The sequence below is a fragment of the Ambystoma mexicanum genome, chromosome 11, assembly GCF_040938575.1.
Source record: "Ambystoma mexicanum isolate Mex_15411 chromosome 11, UKY_AmexF1_1, whole genome shotgun sequence".
NCBI classification, from domain to species: Eukaryota; Metazoa; Chordata; class Amphibia; order Caudata; family Ambystomatidae; genus Ambystoma; species Ambystoma mexicanum.
Window position 1 is genome coordinate 1,167,631,563 of NC_090934.1, and position 21,196 is coordinate 1,167,652,758.

General features: G+C 44.6%; 1 protein-coding gene across 11 annotated transcripts in view; it reads right to left on the reverse strand.

Moving 5' to 3' along the window:
* TLN2 (talin 2) overlaps window positions 1-21,196 on the reverse strand; it is a 7,472,684-nt gene that overhangs the window by 4,063,336 nt on the left and 3,388,152 nt on the right. For all 11 annotated transcript variants that reach the window (XM_069624483.1, XM_069624482.1, XM_069624486.1 and 8 more), the window contains 2 exons: window positions 8,013-8,153; window positions 6,320-6,501 (listed from right to left, as the gene is read on the reverse strand). In XM_069624483.1, coding sequence (XP_069480584.1) covers window positions 6,320-6,501; window positions 8,013-8,153 — 323 coding nt within the window. The remainder of the gene's footprint in view (window positions 1-6,319; window positions 6,502-8,012; window positions 8,154-21,196) is intronic.

Consider the following 21,196-nt stretch of genomic DNA (forward strand, 5'->3'; position numbering starts at 1 on the left):
TTCCGCAGAGATGGAGTCCATCTCACACATGCTGGCAATCAGATTTTTCTTTGCAATGTACAAAATGCATTGCGACCTCTTTTGGATTCACAATAACCTATGTGACAATCCGTTTTCTCCAATACACAGTTTTTGACCCACACAACACACCACCGAAAGGCTCTTTTCAGAGCCACCACTTACGCCCAGCGTACACTTCATTGTGTTTGTTCCACTTGCACCCTCCTTTTTTTTCCCTATGACTATCCGTGAACTTTTCCACAGTGCCGCGGGGGTCTACAACGGTCACTTCACAGTTCTATTGTTAAACTGAGAAAGGCGGCTCTGAAAAGAGCCTTTTCTGTAATTTTTGTTGTTCTCACGTTTATTGCTTCTCAGCACATGACACACTAGGAGAGGAGGCCAAAGGAGGGTAAGGTAGGGACACCAGCCACCGGGATAAGAAAGGGCAAGTGGACAGAGAAAGATATAGGGTGAGCTTTACATAGGTAAGGAGCAGATCTTCTGGTGCTCCCAGACCGTAGCCTGAAAAGCACTTCGAAAACACGCCCCCCTGCAGAGTACTGCGTCACAATCCATACACACTATTGTCACCTTTGAAAGGTAAGGGTCAACAGCATTGCGAATGGCTTGTGAGGCAGCTGGAGGGAGGCACTCCCCCACAGGAGTGTCTCTTGTGGTGAGAGGATCGGACACGGAGGATGCTGTGGAGGAACTCAATCGACTACTCTCTTCACATGGCACCACCTTGCGAATGTCCGCAGTGTGGAACGAAGTGAGGTGTCTCTTCATGGTTGTCGTACCAAAGCTGTACGCACCAAGTCCCCCGCGACTCAACACCACCTGGCAATGGTTACACCTCACCCTGTTTGCACATGCTTTTGGTACGTTCCCATAAACGGAAAACAACTGCCAAACCCACGACCCCCGGCGAGTGCTCGTAGTGTGGAGTTCCTCCACCTCATTCTCTTCCTCCTCTTCTTCCTGGCTCTCTACATCCTCACCCGTATATCTCTCTGCAGCCCCTTGCGGAGGTGGTGGTGGTGGCGGGTTTGGGGGTGGTACAGAGGCTAATGAACCAACAGCAGCCATGGAAGCCATACCAATTACTTTCCTTTTGGTCACTACAGCAGTAAAGGCAGTACACCTCAATCTGCTACAGCTAGAAGGACAATGAAGATGCGCTCGGGGGTGTGGCCATTTACAGGGGTGGAGTGGTGTGCTTCGTGACTGTCTTCATCACTGCAAAGCGGTACACAAATTTTACACAACAAGTCCTCAGGTAAGCTATTGTCTGGGATATGTGAAATTATATTTTTACACTCTACAATAATTTGCCTTGTGTCTACAAATTCTTTGTACTGTTGCGGAAGCACACAAACTGCGCAAATGAGTCCACGCGCTCAGCGTGGGTGCGGTCACATGATGACGTCCTGAACACATCCACGACAGAAATGTGAGGCCGCTGGACAGCAAATGCAGAGTAACAAACTTGCGCATGCGCGCAAGTGTCCTATGGACAGTGTTCGGGTTCTCAAACTAATTCAAAGTGTGACACAAGTGAGACGGACAGCTAGGGACAGGCACGATGTTCGCTATACTTACGTTTGTACTGCGCATGTGCATACATGATATGCTCACTGTACGAACAGGTCCAGTGTCCTTAGGACAACTCCATTTATTTTGACTATGAACTTGCCGGCCACCGCACCTGTTCTACGGACGGCACCATTTTGGCTGCGGACGATACGGACAGGTATACTGTCCTTAACACGCTCCCATTTTGCGCATTTACAGCCATCCAGGACACCTAGTGTGTTCTACAAACATGTTTCATCTTGTTTGTAAGCGGTAGAGCAAGGTATAATGTCCTTAGGATGCCCCTTTCTGTTTATGTACGCACAACTTGAACAGATGTTGCGGTCAAACATCAACTCCATCTTACTTGACATTAGTAAGGTTAGGTGTACTCCCTTTACAACACCCACCTTCCATTCCTTACGAATAGGTCGAACAGGCGTGCTGTTCGCGAACACTTTAAGTCTTTTAAAAAAAAAAGTTTCCTCAAACTCTTTAACTACAACTACTATACAAAAACATTCCAAACACACACTCACACACACTTCAATCCAAAGAAATAGCGGGGGAAGCAGGTACTGACACAAATATAGGGGAATTAGGATTCAACACAGGCTGGTTATGAGGAGAAGATTTGGGAGGGGAAGAAGGGATGGATATTTCGTCAAAACGTCTATTTTCTTCTTTTAGGTTTGGGGATGGTTCACTAGGGAATGGAGAAGCGGGGCAGGTACAGGTAGGACAATGGTAACATACTTTTCCTCTCACACAGTCCTCCACAAACTCCCTTAAACTTTTAAAATTCTCGTTCAGTATGTCCATTTTCTGCTTCATCCTTTTCATCCTGTCTTCTTCTGTCTCATTTGTTGCCATTTCTTCTTTTCTTTGCTGGTCTGTACAAAAAGAAATATGCATATGTTAAATTCCTATAAAATACTGATCATTATTTTGCATATGCAGAGCAGTGTGTACCATTATTATCGTTGTCTTCAGACATTTCCCCATGCGAAAAATTCTCCTCCAGCCACTCCAAAGTACTAGCCATTTCTGTGTCAAAACAACAGAAAGAAATTATTATTTCTGCACCACATACCAAAAAAATACACACACATACAAAACAATGACCTTCAGTCACTATTTTGATGTAATTTCCCTTCGTCCTACTGCGTCCGTCCACTGTCGGTCCAGGCTGCAGAGTTTCTGTGAAGTGATTACGATGGAGACATCCTTTTTTTTTTGTACCATCCATTTCATTCTACATGGTTATTTAATGTATCGTTTTCATTTCACACTTTTAGGTTTCCATATTTACTTATTACTACTTATAATGTCTTTATGTCCTTCTTCTACGTTGCACATTTTTTGTGTAAGACAATAGTACATTTTCAGATACCCCCTGCCTCTTTGGGTAATGTTGATCCCGTCCGCCCCGTCCGCATATAGGCACTCAGTCAGTCCCTTTCTAATATCAATACGGAGGGGGTTCTGTATGTTCTATGTTAAATGTGCATCGAGTACGTACATTATACTACATATCTCCCAGAATCACATGATGACAGTGTATATTCCAGAAATCCGGAAAAAATGTCCAGAGAGCAAAACTTGGTTGCTTACAAAAAGTATCCGTTTTTATTTACTCGTGATACAAACATTTTTGAAAATAGTCAGTTAATGACACAATACTTTGGAAAACATATTATTTCACAATTCAATAGCAGGTATAAACATTACAGATGGCTAAAATTAGTCCATCAACCAAACCATTCATAGTGCAGCATTCAAACCATACAACATTCAAAGTGACATTCATCCAAACAACAATAGCTAAAAATGACAGAATTGATTCATACACGGGAGGGAGCACAGTTCACGCATCCCGTCTGGTTAATTTAATGTTTTTTAAAGGTAGAAAAACATATACAATAGAAATGATTAAAACCATCTATCGTAAGGGCGGATCAAAGAAAAATTGTTATGTAGATCACATCCCCCAAGGCTCAACCAGTTTCGACGTAATTGTCTATTGCACAACGTTTTCATCAGGAGGTATGGAACAAAAAGCTAACGTTGTTAACCAATCGTAGACACGATGGAAGGTAGCGGTACCTATGCTGAAAGGGAAACCCACAAGGGGCTACAGCCGTTCATGAGCTGTCTGGGCAAAAAGGATAATGATGCTGCCCATCGTTGGTGGATCCGATGGTGTGGCCTGCAGGGCGTTGAATGCATAGGAGAAGCACTTGTCAGCTCCCAGTGGCCTGGCTGACAGTAGAGGTAGGATACCAAGAGGGCGTTAACTGCGACTTCCTGGCATAAAGGATCCACTCAGAGATGCGTGTTGCTGCCAGACAGTGTATATTCAGCACAACAACTTCATTGACACAATGTTATGATTAAGTTCGCCTTCCAAAAACCTGTAAAATTCACTACAAAAAAAACGTTGTTAGGGGGACGTTATGGTAAAGTTGCCCTCCCAAAAACCTGTAAAATTCACTACAAAAAAAACTTTGTTGAGGGGACGTTATGGTTAAGTTGCCCTTCCAAAAACCTGTGCACTTCACTAAAAAAAAAAATGTCAACCTCCCCATTATGTTTCAAATTAAAACCGAAAACCCCCTGAAATTCGCCAGTTATGGTAAATTAAGCCCCCATACCTGCCATCACCACTGTGCACTGCTAACTCTAACACCCAGAACATGAAAGATGGCATCACAAATGTCATTGATGACATCACTGAAAACATCACATGTTTAACCCCTTTGTTTATGTTCCCTGCCATATATATATATATACATATGTACATTCAGTAAAAAAACTTAGTTAAAGGGATGTTATACTTCACAGTGAAACCAAAAAACACTGCACATTCCCCAATTATGGTATGCTAAGCAACCATAACTCGCACCATCTACGTGCATTGCTAAGACTAACACCCAAGACATTAAAGATGACATCACAATGTCATTGATGACATCACTGATGACATCACATGTGCATTTACTTTTCACGCTGCACCTCCACTAGTGATTGTCATTAAAATATTGGCCGAAAAGTGTAACAGATCATTGCAGAACTATCATACCCCAACCAGTTCATTAAGCAATGCATTGCTAAAAAATTCCATTGAAATATACCTTTCTTTTAATACATGAACACCCTCACAAACAAACGTAGTCATTGTCTGCAACATTTGCTACAGAGATGCAATATTCTACATTTTCCCATGTCTGCTACTACATTGATATATGCTTCCATTACATATTTATGCATACTGTGCTACATAAAAAACTACGAATGCTTCCCTTACTCCATAATTGTACTATTACTCACAAAACACAAATAGACCACAATGTATACCAATAGAAGCATATACAGGGACCGTAACGTAAGCAAAAAACCTGCTGTATTACCAGAAACTATTCATAACCGTCCTCATTACCTTCATGCACAGAAAAAAATGCTGTGTTTCAGGTTTTCTTCTTATCCTATGTATATGTATGATATGATGTCATTGTACCCTAAGGAAAGTATTTTAAGAACATATGATAAGGGTTACAACTACAAATATCGCACTTTTTACCTTTTTACTTCCTGACTGATAGTGAAGAAAGGCACCTACCTTAGATATGTCAGTGAATAAAAAATGAGGGAGCTAGACATGTGATGTCATCAGTGATGTCATCAATGACATTTGTGATGTCATCTTTGATGTCCTGGGTGTTAGTCTTAGCAATGCACGTAGATGGTGCGAGTTATGGTTGCTTAGCTTACCATAATTGGGGAATATGCAGTGTTTTTTGGTTTCACTGTGAAGTATAACATCCCTTTAACAAAGTTTTTTTACTGAATGTACATATATATATTTATATGGCAGGGAACGAAAACAAAGGGGTTAAACATGTGATGTCGTCAGTGATGCCATCAATGACATTTGTGATGCCATCTTTCATGTTCTGGGTGTTAGTGTTAGCAGTGCACAGTGGTGTGCACAGTGGTGATGGCAGGTATGGGGGCTCTGTTTACCATAACTGGCGAATTTCAGGGTTTTTTCAGTTTTAATTTGAACCATAAGGGAGGTTGACATTTTTTTTTTAGTGAAGTGCACAGGTTTTTGGTAGGGCAATTTAACCATAACGTTCCCTCAACAAAGTTTTTTTTGTAGTGAATCAAGAATTAGAGATAAATGTTGACAATGTATTATTCTGTGGGACATGCCACAAGGGGAAGATTTACCAAAAGGACTGAAGCAGAAATACGAAATACAGAATTCATTATATTATAAATATGGATTTTGAGTAGTATGGAAATGATTGCAATTGTTGCAAACTGTGTGTAAAATAAGTCCTTCCTGCATAGATAAGAAAATATATTTTAGCACAACAAAAACAGGATTTCTATTTTATACACAATAATGGAAGTTCACCACAGACCTATTGCAAACTGCAGCATAAAGGTTCAACTTCAATCTATTTTACTGGCACCTTCTGCATTGGACTTACTAATAATCACTCCACAGATATGCACGAATATGTCCTACTCGATTAATCATGACAGTAGTTTCTTACATGGATGTTTCACTTGACAGATTGACAACCGCTATTTCTCCCTTAAAAAAAGGACAGGACATTATAGACTGGGGCAACAACTGTCAGAGCCAAATGACTGGCAAATACACAGTACCTTTTACAGTATCCAGATGATTATCAGTAAACAATGATTGAAACATAGAAATGACACTGACCGAATAGATGTTATAAGGCTCTTTATAGAATCGGACACAACGCGGGAGTGCCCGGCCAGGATAGACCAGGTAGGCGGATCCTTCGGGTTGATGGCCAACGAGCGAGCTGTTTTTATCAGAGAGGAAGATCCCTGAAGCATCATCCTGGCAAAAATCAAAATAGGCTCTTGTGCCTGGGATCCCTGCAATGATAACAGTTTTCAAATAAGTCCATACACAACGCTATCATAACATCATTGAATGCTGAAAGCACCAGATAGATTTAGAAGTGGTACAAGAGGTGCTTTAATCCCATATACCCTCACTCCTGGTTCAGAGATCGGGCCACAAAAAGAGCAAAGTATGACTCAGAAACAAGTGATAGAAAACAACAATCATTTGAGGCTTGGGATAATTTTTGGACTCCACACTTTGCTTTTCTCCACACATCTCTGACGTCTCTAAGAAATCAAACTACCACTTGCACCACCTCATGGGTATTCTTCCTTTCCTCTCCTTCCCCCAGAAGCTCAGTGTCTCTAGAGCTCTGGTTCTCTCTAGGCTGGACTACTGTAACAGCCTCTTCTTAAATATGCCTGCCTCTACTCTCCGCTCTCTGCAACTCATCCAGAACAAGACTGCAAGACTTGTCCTTGGCCTCAAGCCCAGGGATTGTATCTCTCCTGCCTTGAAATCCCTTCACTGGCTCCCTGTGGCTGCAAGGATTAAGTTCAAGACCCTCTGCATTGTCCATAAGGCCTTCACTCCTCCTCCTCCAACTCCCTCTGGGTCAGCTGCTTCTCCAAGCAATGAGTTGGGGGTGGAGCTCTCTCCTCGACTGGGGCCTCCCTCTGGAACAGCCTCCCTGCCTCTCTTAAACTTCAGGAGAACCATCTATGGCTCCGGAAGCACCTCAAGACCTTCCTCTTTGCTTCTGCCTTCTCTCTTCCTCTCCCCTGCTGATCTCTTATGTTGCTGCACTGAGCTTCTGGCTACCCTCTGAACTCTATCCCAGATTCCTTCCCACCCAGCTGCATACCTGCACTACCTCCTGGCAACCCTCTGCACTTAGGTCTGTATCTGCAGCCCTACAGCCCCCCTACCCACACTTACTGACACCCGTTGTCTGGGCTCAATTCTTGAACTTGCCTCCTGCTTACCGCACTACCTGTTGTTTTGATCTCATGTTCAGCACTTCCCACTCCTCCCCTGCCCCTTGCACTTCCCACTTCCACTCTCCCCTGCTCTTGCACGTTCTCAATATCACTGGGCCTAGTAAGATTATCATATCATTTGAAACTCTTGCCACAGAACCAAAGGTTGGAATGAATACACACTTGTTGCTTCCTACCAGTAAAATAGAAGTCATTGATAAAGAAAGAATTGACACTGCCAAAAGCTTTCTTTTAAAAGGGGACTGAGCATAAACTACACGAAAAGACATTGTGAAGAAAGATAAGAAGGAAACTTCAAATTCTTCCATCAGTCAATGAACAACTTTGAGAGAAACTGTAATTCTGCTATGAATAATCTCAATTTCTTTCCAAGGTACATTTTTTGTCAGTAACTTTACTTCTTACTTTCATCCTAAAAGGACAGTTTTCAATAAAGAACATGCACTATGAAGTTGATTTCAGTGACACAAAAAATATATGTTTATTTGACTAACAGCACACTCATTTTACATGGGAGTGTGCTGTGTACTCTTCCTTACCTCACTGCTTATCTGCGCTGGAATGCTCACAAACTCTGGGTTGGAAGCAAAAGCAGTAAGGTTCTCCACTGCCTCAATTAAGGGGTCTGTTGCAGTTCTACATTTCACACGGTTTTCCTCTGAGAAATCTCCATCAAGGGTCTGGAAGAAAGAAATTAAGACACAATGAATCACCTGTGACACGTTCATCTGCTAGGCAGTGCTGTGCTCTTTCTACAATATTTGGGGAAGAGATTTCCTTGATAGTCACTGCTCTTAAATTATCCAGTTATCAATAACAAGCATAGAAACATGTATGTTGCTTAATAAACAAGTAGAAACAAATGTAAATATATAACATTTCAATTAAAAAAGCCACACACAAAATATTTACAAACATAAGATGCCTGCTCAAAATCACTTCAGCTCTCCCTATGTTATTTTCTCTCCCTGGATGAACTTGCCCCAAAGGAAGGAGGTGTGATGACATGGCGAATGGAAGGGTCTCAGACTTTGGTCTTTTCAAAGAAAAACTCTTTATTAAGCAAGTGTAACAAAAAACTGAGTTTAAGGAATAAAGCAAAGTGCTAATTCATAAGTGACTAAAAATCCATCCCAGTATCAATAACACAAACGTAAAGGGTCCTAAGTGAAAAGATCTTTTCAAAAAGATCTTTTCACTAAAAGACCGATTTAGAAAGACCGCTCTGCGCTCGCACAGATCAGACTTTCTAAATCAAACTGTCACACCCTTGCCGCACACAAGTGTGCACAGGGGCTGACAGGCTCTGCGGCACCCGGAAGCGGAGGGTGAGGAGAACGGGTAAGTGTGTGCGTGTGTGTTGATGTGTGTATGTATGTGTTTTGGTTGGGGGTACGGGGCAGGGGGCTGTGACTGAAATCCCGTGGGAGACCGTGGGGTGTTTTGGTCTGGGAGGAATAATGGGGGCTCAGGAGTTGAAACCCGCCAAATATTTTTTTTAAAAACTAATTTCAAAGGTCTAAAGAGAAAAATACCTTTAAAATGTTTTTTTACAATCAAAAGAAAATCAGGGGTTTTGTAAATCGGTCTTTTTCTCTTCAGACCTTTAAAATTAGGCCTTTTTACATAGAACCACGTAAAGTGCACTTCAGCAATTAAGTAAAAAGTTGTCCAAGGTAGTAAAAACTAAAGTAAATGCGCCTGTCATGACTAATCGTCGAACTTGAAATAAAGGTTTCCTGAATCAAATGTTCCTAAAAAGTGAGTTGTCAGAATATCCAAATCAAATGGTGCAATGAGGAAAATAAACTTACAGTCCTTCACTTGAGTGGTGAGGGTAATATATCTTAACTCAGTCAGCTTCTAAATTAACAAAGCTCAGCAATTCAAACAGGTCTTCTCTTAGGGTCTCCTTGGGCAGACAGCCAACAGATCCGCTTATGCGAAGAACTCAAACTGGGACCTTTAATTGCCTTCCAGGTGCATGGCTTTTTAGGCGAGTGATCCGCTGGATCCTGTGCTTTGGTTCTTTATATTGGTCCTCTGGTTGATTTATACCTCTCTCTCTCTCTGTTTTGGCTGTTTGGCAGATTGCCCCAACCTCCTGTTGTGGTTCTGGGTTACTCCTCCTCTCTTCCTTCTTATGAGGCTTGAGCATCTGTCCCTCTTCTGCTTCCAGGGATACTTTTTGCACTCCAAAATATTGCTCACCAGTCGCTCTATGTCATGGCGTGATGGCCAAGAAGGATTACTGCACACATGAGACAACAATGGCATTGCAGCCTGAGCCAGGACTGTTAGGAGTAGCTGGCCAAATATTGTTCTCTGGCAGCCAGACATAACATACCATTAGTTATGGAGGCATCAGTAGAGTGGGCAAAGGTGTGGGCTATGTTGTGGGCTAAGGGATGGAGGGGTTCAAATGGGTTTGCACAAGAAGAAGCCTTGGAAGAGGCTGCTGATATTCTTAAGTCTGCAAATTAGACAAGCATCATGGCGGACACACGTGTGTTGTTGAAATCAGAAGTAGGGGTACAAGTAAACTGCTGTTACATTACTTGTCCTATGTGGGCATTGTGGCAAAGATGGTAGAACTCTCCATTCTTTTATGTGAGGGGGCTAGCCACAAATCAGAACTTAATCAGAAAATAGGAAGGCTGAAAAGATATGCCTCAGGACTAGACAGGAAGTTAATTATGCCTTGGCTAAGGCCGCCTTAAAACAATATAAAGAGGAGATATTGTTAGTCAAGGCCTCACACCTTCAGAAAGAGATTGATGCTGCCGACATTCGGCCTGGAGTTCTTTTTTTAGCTATTAGAAACTTCTTATCTCCTATCTGCCTACAAGCCAGTCTTCCGCAAATCTCAAAAGATGGTAAAAATGCAATGTCTTTTTCACATAAAAGATTCATTAAATTCAGAAAGGGCTTTAAGCTCTGACCGTCACTCTGTTTACGGAGGCTGTAACAAGGGTCTCGGAGCATAGCTACTAAGACCCAACACATCATTTTGTCTTCTCCCCACGGACCTCTGAGAGTATTGAAGCACTGATTGATCAGCTGACACCCACGCTGCATAAGTATGATCCAATCCCAGCTTATTTAGCTAAGAGGCATGGCCATGCGCTTAGTGTACCCATTCAGCATTTTGTAAACAACTCTCTAGCTCAGGGTCATGTCCCAGTTGAACTAAAAAATTAATTTCTAACTCCATTGTTAAAAAAGACTTCTCTTCTCCTGGCAAACTACCGCCCTGTCGCGGGCCTCTTGTGGCCCGCAAACATCTGGGAGAAGGTAGTCACTTCCCAGCTGCAGACATTTTTCGAGGAAAATTATATTTTAGATTGCTATCAATCTGGATTTAGGGCAGGCCATTGGACTGAGATTGCTCTACTCACTGTGTGGGACGACATTCTAAAGACAGCTGACAAAGGTGACATCAGCATGCTAGTCATGCTTGATTTGTCAGCTGCCTTTGATACAGTAGATTTCGACATACTTTTAGCCAGACTTTCTTCCATGGCACAGACGTCGGATTTAGAAAGCAAATGGTTTAGATTTTTTGTGTCAGTGTCAGATCGTGTGCAACAAGTCAAGGCAGGCTCATTCTTGTCTGAATCCTTGCCTATCAGTTGGGGAGTTCCGCAGGGTTCGTCCCTGTCTCTGATATTGTTTAATTTATATATGCATCCACTATTAGACATTTTGGTGCAGTTTAATTTGTGTTGTCATTCCTATGAGGATGACACACAAATATATACAAGACTCACCCAGCCAATGGCAGAAATTGAGAGTATAGTGAGATGAGATGTGCTGAAGAAATTCAAATTTGGATGCAGGACAATATGCTCCAATTGAATCCATCCTAAACGGAGATCATTGTCGTTGGTCTTAGGCATAAACTGAACAATGAGTTGCACTCAATACCTTGCCAGACCTTGTTTGGACAAACTATGGACTATTCGCAGACAGTGAAAAATATTGGTGTCATTTGGCAATCCAACATGAAGGGCAATCTACAGGTAAATCAGATAGTAAAATCCTATTACTATCAGATGAAGCTGTTAAACCCATTGCTTCCATTGATTGCTGAGAAGGATCGCCCTTTGGTGGTGGGCTCCCTCGTGAACACCACATTAGACTACTATAATGCCCTGCTGACTGGTTTACCCAAACATCAATTCCAAGGGCTGCAGGTGATACAGAATTCTGCAGTACGTCTGATTTTCTCACTGTCTCGTAGAGACGCAGTTTCAGGTTTTCGGAGGAGCCTTCATTGGCTCCCAATTCAAGAACGAGTACAGTTTAAACTGCTGTGTTTGGTTTTCAAATGCGTCCATGATCTCGCTCCTGCTTATTTAGTGTCAAAGATCAGAAAGTATAAACCTTCTGCGCTCAAAGGACAAATGTCTGTTCGTGGTCCCTCCTTCCCGAACAACCACATGGGGTGACCAGTGCTTTTCTGTCGCAGGTCCCCGAGACTGGAACTCGTTGCCGATACATCTTTGTCAATTAGATTCGCTAACACTTTTCCGTAAACACTTAAAAACCTATTTCTTTGTGTATTATCTTGATTGATTGGTTTCTAGGTTTATCATCACCTTCAACATCTGTGCCTAGATGCAGCTTGCTGCCAGGTTCCCTTGGGATATGCGCTTATATAAATGCCAAAATCAAATCAAATCACAAATGACTTAGGTTGGTCTATCCGCTACCCAATGTGCCTCCCAGATGGTGAAAGGAGTGGGATCCTGCAGGCTTGCCACAGGCACCAAGACGGGGTATCATTCTATCATGGTAACCCTGCCATTGAGGTTGTTTAAAACCCAAACGCCCAAATGGGACAATAACCCTGCAGACCTTAGTTCAAAAAGAGCACATACCAGGCCATGGAACTGTCAGGAAACACTTTGTGTTCACGGAAGAGGGATACAGACGTCGCTGTGTACGAGGAGACAAGACGTGCTTTATGAAAGCTCTGCGTTGTGGACCTGGTTTATGGTTTGTGAAACCTGCAAAGGCAACATCCGGGGTATTTTGCTGCTGCTGGAAGTAAGCCAGCAATTAATCTGGGTTTAAGAAGCAGGTATCAAGCCACATAAGGGGAGTTGGTGGTGTCCTGCCATGAGTGCCTGTAATAAGGTAGGCTCCCTGGGATAAATCAAGGCTGCTGATCCCGAGGTAGAGGCAGTGGCAGTGGCGGGATGAAACATTCGGAGCAGAGCACTCGGAAGAGCATTTGGCACACAGTGTGTGAGTGTGCCTGATAGCACTTCTACAGTGTTGCAGAGGTTTGTCCCAGTTTTGCAGCTGCCTGACTTGCTGCCAGGTTTTCTGGTCCAAGCCACCTGTGAGTGACGGATAGGGCTACAGCCTCAGATGAAAAGGCTGGAAAGAGCTTCTGCAGAGACTCTGATTATAGAGACACATAGTCTATAGCCCCTAGCCCATTCACTCTGTTGTTGGCGCACAAGATACAACACTACATAGCACAGTATTGCTTCAGCACTGCTTGTGAAAGTCCAACACATTAACAATTAACAATCCAGTAAAAGACTGGTACTGGTGGCTGTCTTGTTTTGTGGAAAGCTATGGGTAAGCGCCTCCCATTGATCTGGGCTGCAAAGACAAAAAGTATTATGAAGGCTACAAAGATATGAAAGCCACTTTAGGCCTTCCCCCTAAACAAGCGGTTGATGGGTCTGCCCCCCAGGTATCAGGTTTAAAGCCTGGGCCTGGGGAAAGTAAGAGGCAGCATGATAGCGTTCGTAATGCCACATCTACGCCATCCCATCCTATTCTACTGTTGGTTCTGCTCGGCCACGTAGAATTTCCCCACATGTGCTGCTCAGCAAGTTCCAGTTTCAGTCCCAGAACATGTTCTGGAGGCCTCCAACACTGACGGCTCTAATACTACCACGTTCAACCATGAAGATGCCGACACATTACCGGGCGCGAACTTATGGAATATGGTGGTTCGGGAGAGAGCTAACAAGCAGGATAACTCCCTAGTAGTGCCAACAGAATTTCATCAGAATGTGGAAGCGGATGCAGATGAAGATAATGTAAATGAAAACTCAAATGAACTATCTATTGAATCCTTACAGAATCCTGATGGTCTTAGTAGCACCCCCTGCCCCCAGACTACATTGAAGATCTTATGGACTCATTCTGCTTTGTTGAAGAGTTCTTGGCTTTGATGGATAATGAATAAGTAAGGAAAGCAACCATCAATGAAGGTAAGAGCCCCATGGAAAAGAAAACCATCAGCAAAAAACAGAAAGTCTCGGCTGATCCTGTTTATGGCCCAAGCCAGGACCCTCAGCAAAGTTTGGCACTTCCTATGATTCTGTTGCAAGATATTGCATGTCTAGGAGGTTTGCCACTCAAAGAGCCAACAGAGAAGATAGCTGTATCAGGTACCCGTATTTCTGCCAACATCACATCTCTGCCTCAGGCAGCTCTGGTTTTTGCCAGTAATAGCGACAGAGGTGTAGGTAGTTCAGATTTCCACTGTCTGATTGATCCTAACCTGTATAAGCCCGTTTTGCCTCAAGGCCCCATGGTCGACATACTTGGACGAAAAATGGATGAGCTATTGGATTCTTTCTTGCATAGACTGACCATTTCGCTACTCCAGAAGGGGAACCTCAGATCGTCTATATCCAGCCTAGTTCTGTTTGGGAGATATAATGGCTCCAACCCCAAAGAGCCGTGCTCAGATCATCTGGCCACTAATGGCTGGACTGATTAATGGTTCAGCAGGGAGGGGCAGCAATCCTGCCAAATCCGCAGCAACATTGTGAAACTATAACTTCCACCCAGGATTGTGCAACTGCTATTTTACTGCATTTTAGGGAAAATGTACTCCAGGAAATGATGCCACCCAATTGGCTCGGTTTTTATCCAGACAATCTCATGGCAACAGCAGGGTTGGCACACAGAACATCACTACGGATCATTCAGAGATATCCGAAAGGTGGATTAGTACTACCAAAGCAATAGGGGGCATCCAGTGTAAACTATGCAGGTTGAAGGCTGTGGCAAAGGACATTTTGCAGGCTGCTGGGTCTATTAGAGAAGAACAAATACAAGATCAAATTTTACTAGAGAAAAACCTTGATTTAATAAATGACTTAGTTAACGAAGGCAGGCTGAGATACAATAAAACTACTTTTGAAAGGAGGATTGAAAGTGCCCCGAAATGGATTCAGAGGTTGCTGGTGATGGTAGATTGGGGGGGCAGGGTTCTTGTCTCAGGGTAACTACAATCAAGGAGGCCCCTCCAAAAAGAGGATCAGTATATTGCTCCTCAGAGTATTCAACAGGATCCACTGTAAGTAGGGAAATTAAAGAAGCAGGCTCATAATGGGGCCTCTAGCGAGCGGTGCAACCAACAAGTTGTGTCAAATCTACAGGGATTTAAACCTATTAAGGCTACAACCCAATTGCACCAACCAGATATGGACTTCCAGGCTGGTAGCCGATTATTAGAACCCACTGCATGTAATAGTATGGCCCCCTGCAAAGAGTAAACATTACTAAGGATATGGAGCGACCGATAGCTGTTAATAATTTCTATAATGCCTCAAAGCGCACATTTGTGGGCCCTGAAATAGTCTCTTTATGGAACTTTCTAAACAGTCCAAGTATTCCTGTATCTGCTAAATGTATTGCGGACTCATTCATAACTGTAGGAGGCAACTTTAATATAAGACTTGCCGACTGTTTGCCAGCATTCGCTGCAACACAGGAAATTGATGCAGCTCTTAATATACTGCCACCGATTATGAAAGATGGGTCTTCAAATAGTGCTGGAAATACGTTTATGGTGAATCTTGTTGAACGTGATGTGCAAGCTGTAAATGGAAGATCACCTGCAGATAGGGCGGGGCAAAATACTTTTTGCACCACTGGGTGCAACTGAACAATAGATTTCTTTTTAGTGTATGCGCATGATTGGCATCTTCTGCAGGATTTAATAATTGAGCAATGCCCTGAGAGCGATCATGACCCACTGACATTGTCGGTACTCCATGGCCATAGTAATAATAATTCTATCCTACAATCGGACCATGTCTACCATATGTTTAATAGAAGGAGGTCGTTAAAATGGGCAGTTATGGATAAGGAATCCTGCTCTGAAAGCGTACTAGTGGCATGCCTTCCATCCATTGAGATCTGTTTGTCTAGTATAGAATCAGATATCACTTATCTACAAGTATTCAATAATATTAATTTGACTACTGCCTAGTGAACGGGCAAATTCTGATTCACTGTGGTATAACCAGTAATATAGAAAGATGAAGTCCAAGCTCCTGGCGATAGCAAAGAGCCCCAACAGAAAATAAATCTATTTGGTCACGGCGAGGCAGTCTCATAAAATTGCACTGAAACGGGCAAAAGAAATGTGGAAGTGTAAGCGAGGGTAGCAGCTGGAAACAGCAGCTGAAAAGCCTAACAAAAGTGATTTCTGGAAGATCGTGTCCCAGGGTAGCATCCCAAATAAAGACATTGATGGTGTGGTTCCTACAGCTAGAGCCTGGATTGATCACTTCTCCAGGTTGTTCAATCACAGTGGCGATGGAGATGACCTGTAGATATTAAGCTGCTTAAACCAGGACCCTTCTCTTAATAATCAATCATGTTTGGAGTTTCAGGTTGAGGAAGTAAGCAAAGCCCTGTTCTCCATACCATCTAGTAAGGTGCCGTGCCCAGATCAGGTGGTGACTGACGTGTTTCGACAGGACCACCTTGTCTGGGTGCCGGTTTTCAATAAAATCTTTAATGCATTTGTGGCTAGCAATACGTTTCCTAATAGTTGGAAAGAATCTATAATAGTTCCTATATTTAATTAAGGTGACAGATTGGACACTAGCTGTTACCGGCCAGCATCCTTGATAGATTACACCGTAAAATGGCTGGGCAGGGTGATTCACACTCGTATTGTCAATTGGGCTCAAAGCAGCGTGGGTTTAGGGCAGGAGTTGGCACAGTAGACCAGATCCTGAACCTCAGTTTGATATTGTCAGGTGTACTCTTACCTTCTTCTAGCTTCACTCCTGTCCCCCGTATTTCTTTACTTCCTTCCTGCTCACTTTGAGATGTCTCTTCCGGTTCTGCTCCGAATCTCCTTTTCCAGACAGCCTGCTCTCTGGTCTGATGACAAGATCTACCCCGAGAGGAAGCCACCCTGCCCCTCGAACTCGGGGCAAAGGGAGCCCCCGAACCGGGGTAAACCGGTGTAGGGGAAAAAGCCCAGAAGGCACAAGAAAACCCTTTTTTGCAGGTCTCTGTAGAAGGATGTGGCAGGACTGCAGGGCAGGACAGAGGTAAGCCGGTAGCGAAGCTTGGAAGGTCCGCTAAACAGAACCAAGGCAGGAGAGCCTACATCGGAAGGTCGAAGCGACCAAGCAAATATGGAAGCCAGCAGGGAGCGAGGCACAATGGGAAAAGACACAAGCAGCCTAAGCGAGGAAGAGAAAAAACAAAGAGAAGGACTAGGAAGACAAAAACAGGAGCGGAAGGAGAGCACCAGGGAAGAGAAGCGATGCACAAGAGGGAAATGTGGTGGTAGACGCCACGGAAAGGAAACACTTCAGCGTACCAACCCGGAGCCTGACGCGAGGGTTGCAACTCGCGGGCTTCCGGGTTGGATGACGCTAAATAGGCTCCACATAGGAGGGGCGAAAGAAACTAGACCGCTGCAAGTGGACGCCGGCAGCGTGACGGCCAAAGCAATGACCGCCCATCGCCAGCGTCTCCACCGCCGCCAACAGAGGCCGTGCGTGACAAAGAAACTAAACCGCTGCAAGTGAACGTCGGCAGCGTGACGGCCAAATCAATGGCCGCCCCATCGCCAGCGTCTCCACAGCCGCCAACGGCGGCCGAGCGTGACAGTATGCCCCCCTCCAAGGCCGAACCCCCCGGGCTTACCCGGATGAGCCCGGTGAAAACTCCTGACTAGCCTGGGAGCACGAACATAGGAATTAGGCTCCCAAGAGTCCTCCGAACTGGGGTAGTTCTTCCAGGAAACCAGGTATTCCAACCTGCCTTTGCGATATCTGGAATCCCGGATGGCAGATACCTCGTATTCTTCGGGCAGGGTTTTGGCTTTATTCGACAATCCAGAAGCCTTCTTAACTGAAACATGGGGATCAACAGGTCGAAGGAGGGAGGAGTGAAAGACCGGGTGTACCCGGTGCAGGGACTTGGGAAGCTGTAATTATTAAGCAACCGGATTGATCTTCTTGATGATCTTATAGGGCCCTACAAATCGGGGGGTCAGTTTAGTCGAATGCACCCATCTGGGCAAGAATCGGGTTGATAACCAGACTCGATCACCCTCCTTCCAATCAGGGCAGGGCAAGCGAGACCGATCAGAAGAAACCTTATACTTATGCCTAGCGGAAGCCAAACTCTGTTGAGCTGTAGAGTGTGCGGCAGTTATGTGATCCAAGGTAGAGTCAATAGTAGGTATATTTGAAGGTGAGGAAACTACAGGAAGTATACCACGAGGATGAAACCCATAGGAACAGAAAAAAGGGCTAAGACTTGTCGCCGAATGCACTGCGTTGTTGTATGCGAACTCTGCTGTGGGCAGAAGGCCAACCCAATTGTCCTGATTCTTGTTGATGTAACACCTAAGGTATTGTTCGAGGGAGGCGTTAAGTCGCTCCGTCTGACCATTGGTCTGGGGGTGAAAGCCAGACGATAAGGCCCTTTCTATCCCTAGTTGATGGCACAGGGCTCCCCAAAATCGAGATGTATATTGAGTACCTCTGTCAGAGATGATTTTATCGGGAAGGCCATGGAGTCTGAATATGTCCCTAAGAAAAACTTCCGACATCTGGGTGGCCGACGGTATTCCCGGTAATGCAGAAAAATGCGCCAATTTAGTAAACGTGTCTATGGTAACCATGAGACAAGTCGACCCCTGGGATACGGGCAAGTCTACAATGAAGTCTGTAGAGATTTGAGACCACGGTCTGTCGGGTAATTCCGGTTGTGTCAGTAACCCATATGGTTTGCAGGTTGTAGTTTTATTTTGTGTGCACACCATACATGTTCTGCAGTGATGCCTCACATCCTGAGAGAGCGATGGCCAAAAGAATGAGCGAGAGATCAATTCTGTGGTTCCTTTAACTCCTCTATGTCCAGCGGTCACATGGTTATGGCCCCAGACTAGGACCTTCCGCTGTAGGGTCTTGGAGGGAACATATAAACGTTGTCCCACTAGCAAAAGTCCTTTCGACCAACTGATCTGTGGACGCAGACTCCCGGGTACTGAGGTGACTAAGTCCGGTCTGGTTACCGTCTTGATTTCTTGCAGAAAGGAAGAAACTATTCCCACAATCCTGTTTCGGGGAAACAGAGGGTTACCGACAGGATGTATGAGGTACTCGGAAGACTGACGTCTGGATAAGGCATCGGCCAGGCGATTCTGAGTGCCTGGTATATATGTTATTCTGAAATCATACTGGCTAAAGAAATGCGCCCACCGGGCCTGCCTGGAGTTGACACAATCCATACTTCCGAGTACCTTCAGGTTTTTATGGTCGGTGCGTAACACAAAAGGATGGGTACCGCCTTGAAGTAGGTGTCTCCATTCTTCACAAGCGACCTTGAGAGCTAAAAGTTCTTTTTCTATTACCGAGTAATTCCTTTGGCTAGTCAAAAGGGTTTTAGAGAGATAGGCGATAGGATGTTCCTTGCCATCCTTAAGTTGAAGGAGAACCGCTCCCAATGCGTTGGCCGAAGCGTCGGCCTCAACAATGAAAGGCTGATTCTGATCCGGTTGTGACAGGATCGGCGCTGAACAAAATCTTCCTTTCAGATCCATAAAGGCTTGATTGGCCGATTCCGACCAAAAGAAAGGCTTGGCATCCTTCTTCAGGAGGGCGGTGATGGGAAGCACGATCTGAGAGAAGTGATTGATAAATTTTCTATAGAAATTGGCTAACCCCAGAAACCGTTGGACGTCCTTGAGGGATGCTGGAATTGGCCAATCCAAGATGGCAGATACCTTCCTCGGATCCATAGTGACCCCTTCCTGAGAGAGGATGTATCCTAAGTATGGAATAGAAGGCTGGTAGAAGAGGCATTTCTCAAGCTTGACTAATAGCTGTTGCGACCGTAACCGCTGGAATACTGTCCGAAGATGACACACATGTTCAGAGTGGGTCTTTGAAAACACCAAGATGTCATCCAAATATATTATGACACTACAATACAACAGATCGGAAAACATGCGATCCATAAAGCGTTGGAAAACAGCGGGTGCGTTTACCAGGCCGAATGGCATCACCCGATCCTCAAAAAGGCCAAACGGGGTCCGAAAGGCAGTCTTCCATTCATCCCCATTCCTAATTCATAGGAGATGATAGGCACTACGGAGGTCCAGCTTGGAAAATATTGTGGAACCCTGGACTGCTTCCAATATGTCTGCTATCAAGGGCATCGGGTATCGGTCTCGAACCGTGACCTTGTTCAGGCCATGGTAATCTATACAGGGCCTTAGCTCCGAGGAGTCCTTCTTAGGTATGAAGAAGAGAGAGGCACCGGCTGGGGATTTGGAATGTCGAATAAGGCCATTAACCAAGTGGGAATCCAAATATTTGCGAAGGGCCCTCTTTTCCATAAGAGACAAGGAGAACATGCGACTGAATGGCACCAGGGCATCAGGTAGCAACTCGATGGCACAGTCTTCCGGCCGATGTGGGGGTAGTTCCAAAAATGAGTTGTCCTTGAAGAGGTTTGAGAATTCGGCCAATTCCGGAGGAACCTTACAAATCTCGTTTACCCCTTCCTGTAGAGGAGTAAGGACCTGTACCGGCTCTTCTGCGGAATGGTTACCACAATTTTGTTTACAATACGAGGAAGTGAAGGCCAAAGTGTTCTGTGTCCAATCTATGAGCGGATTATGCATCCTCAGCCAGGAAATTCCAAGAATTATTGGAAAATGTGCTGGTGGATTAAGTCAAACTGTAGCTGTTCCGAATGGTGAAAGATGCGAACCGTCATGATTTCTGTGGAGTGGGTGATAGGACCTGATGAAAGCGGGGAACCATCGACTCCTTCCACCTTCTGGACTTCTTCCCTTTGTACAAGCGTGAGCCCTTGTTTGTGTGCCCACATAGTATCCATAAACACTCCTGCAGCGCCACAATCCAACAGGGCCATGGTGGTAAGGACCTCCTTCGAGGTAGTCAATTGGATGGGAACTGCCATCAGACGTGAGTCCAGCATGGTTGGATGAGAAGCCATCGTCACTGTAAGATAGGGACTAATAGTCCGACCTCGTTCACTCGTCCCTTTTAGTTCCGAGGTCGTTCGTTTCCCGACCGTCTCGGCGGTACTTCTGGACAATTTCGAAGCAGGTGGGAATCCGAGCCACAATACATACAAAGCCCCAATTCCCTACGGCGTCTTCTCTCTTCGGATGACAAAGGGGTTCTGGTAGACCCTACTTGCATAGGTTCTTCTTTGTTGCTGGAGTGAGCTAGAGAAGGTAAGGAATGGGTGCCTTGAGGCAGGGAGACAGGGATCTTATACTTCTTTCTTTCTGCCTTGAGTTCGCTCAAGCGGTAGTCGATCTGGGTGACAATGGAGAATAAATCCGACAGTGTTGTGGGACGAGCTATTCTTGCCAGTTCGTCCTTTATCTCCTCCTTGAGTCCACGACGGAATACAGTATACTGTGCCTGTTCGGGCCATCCTGCGG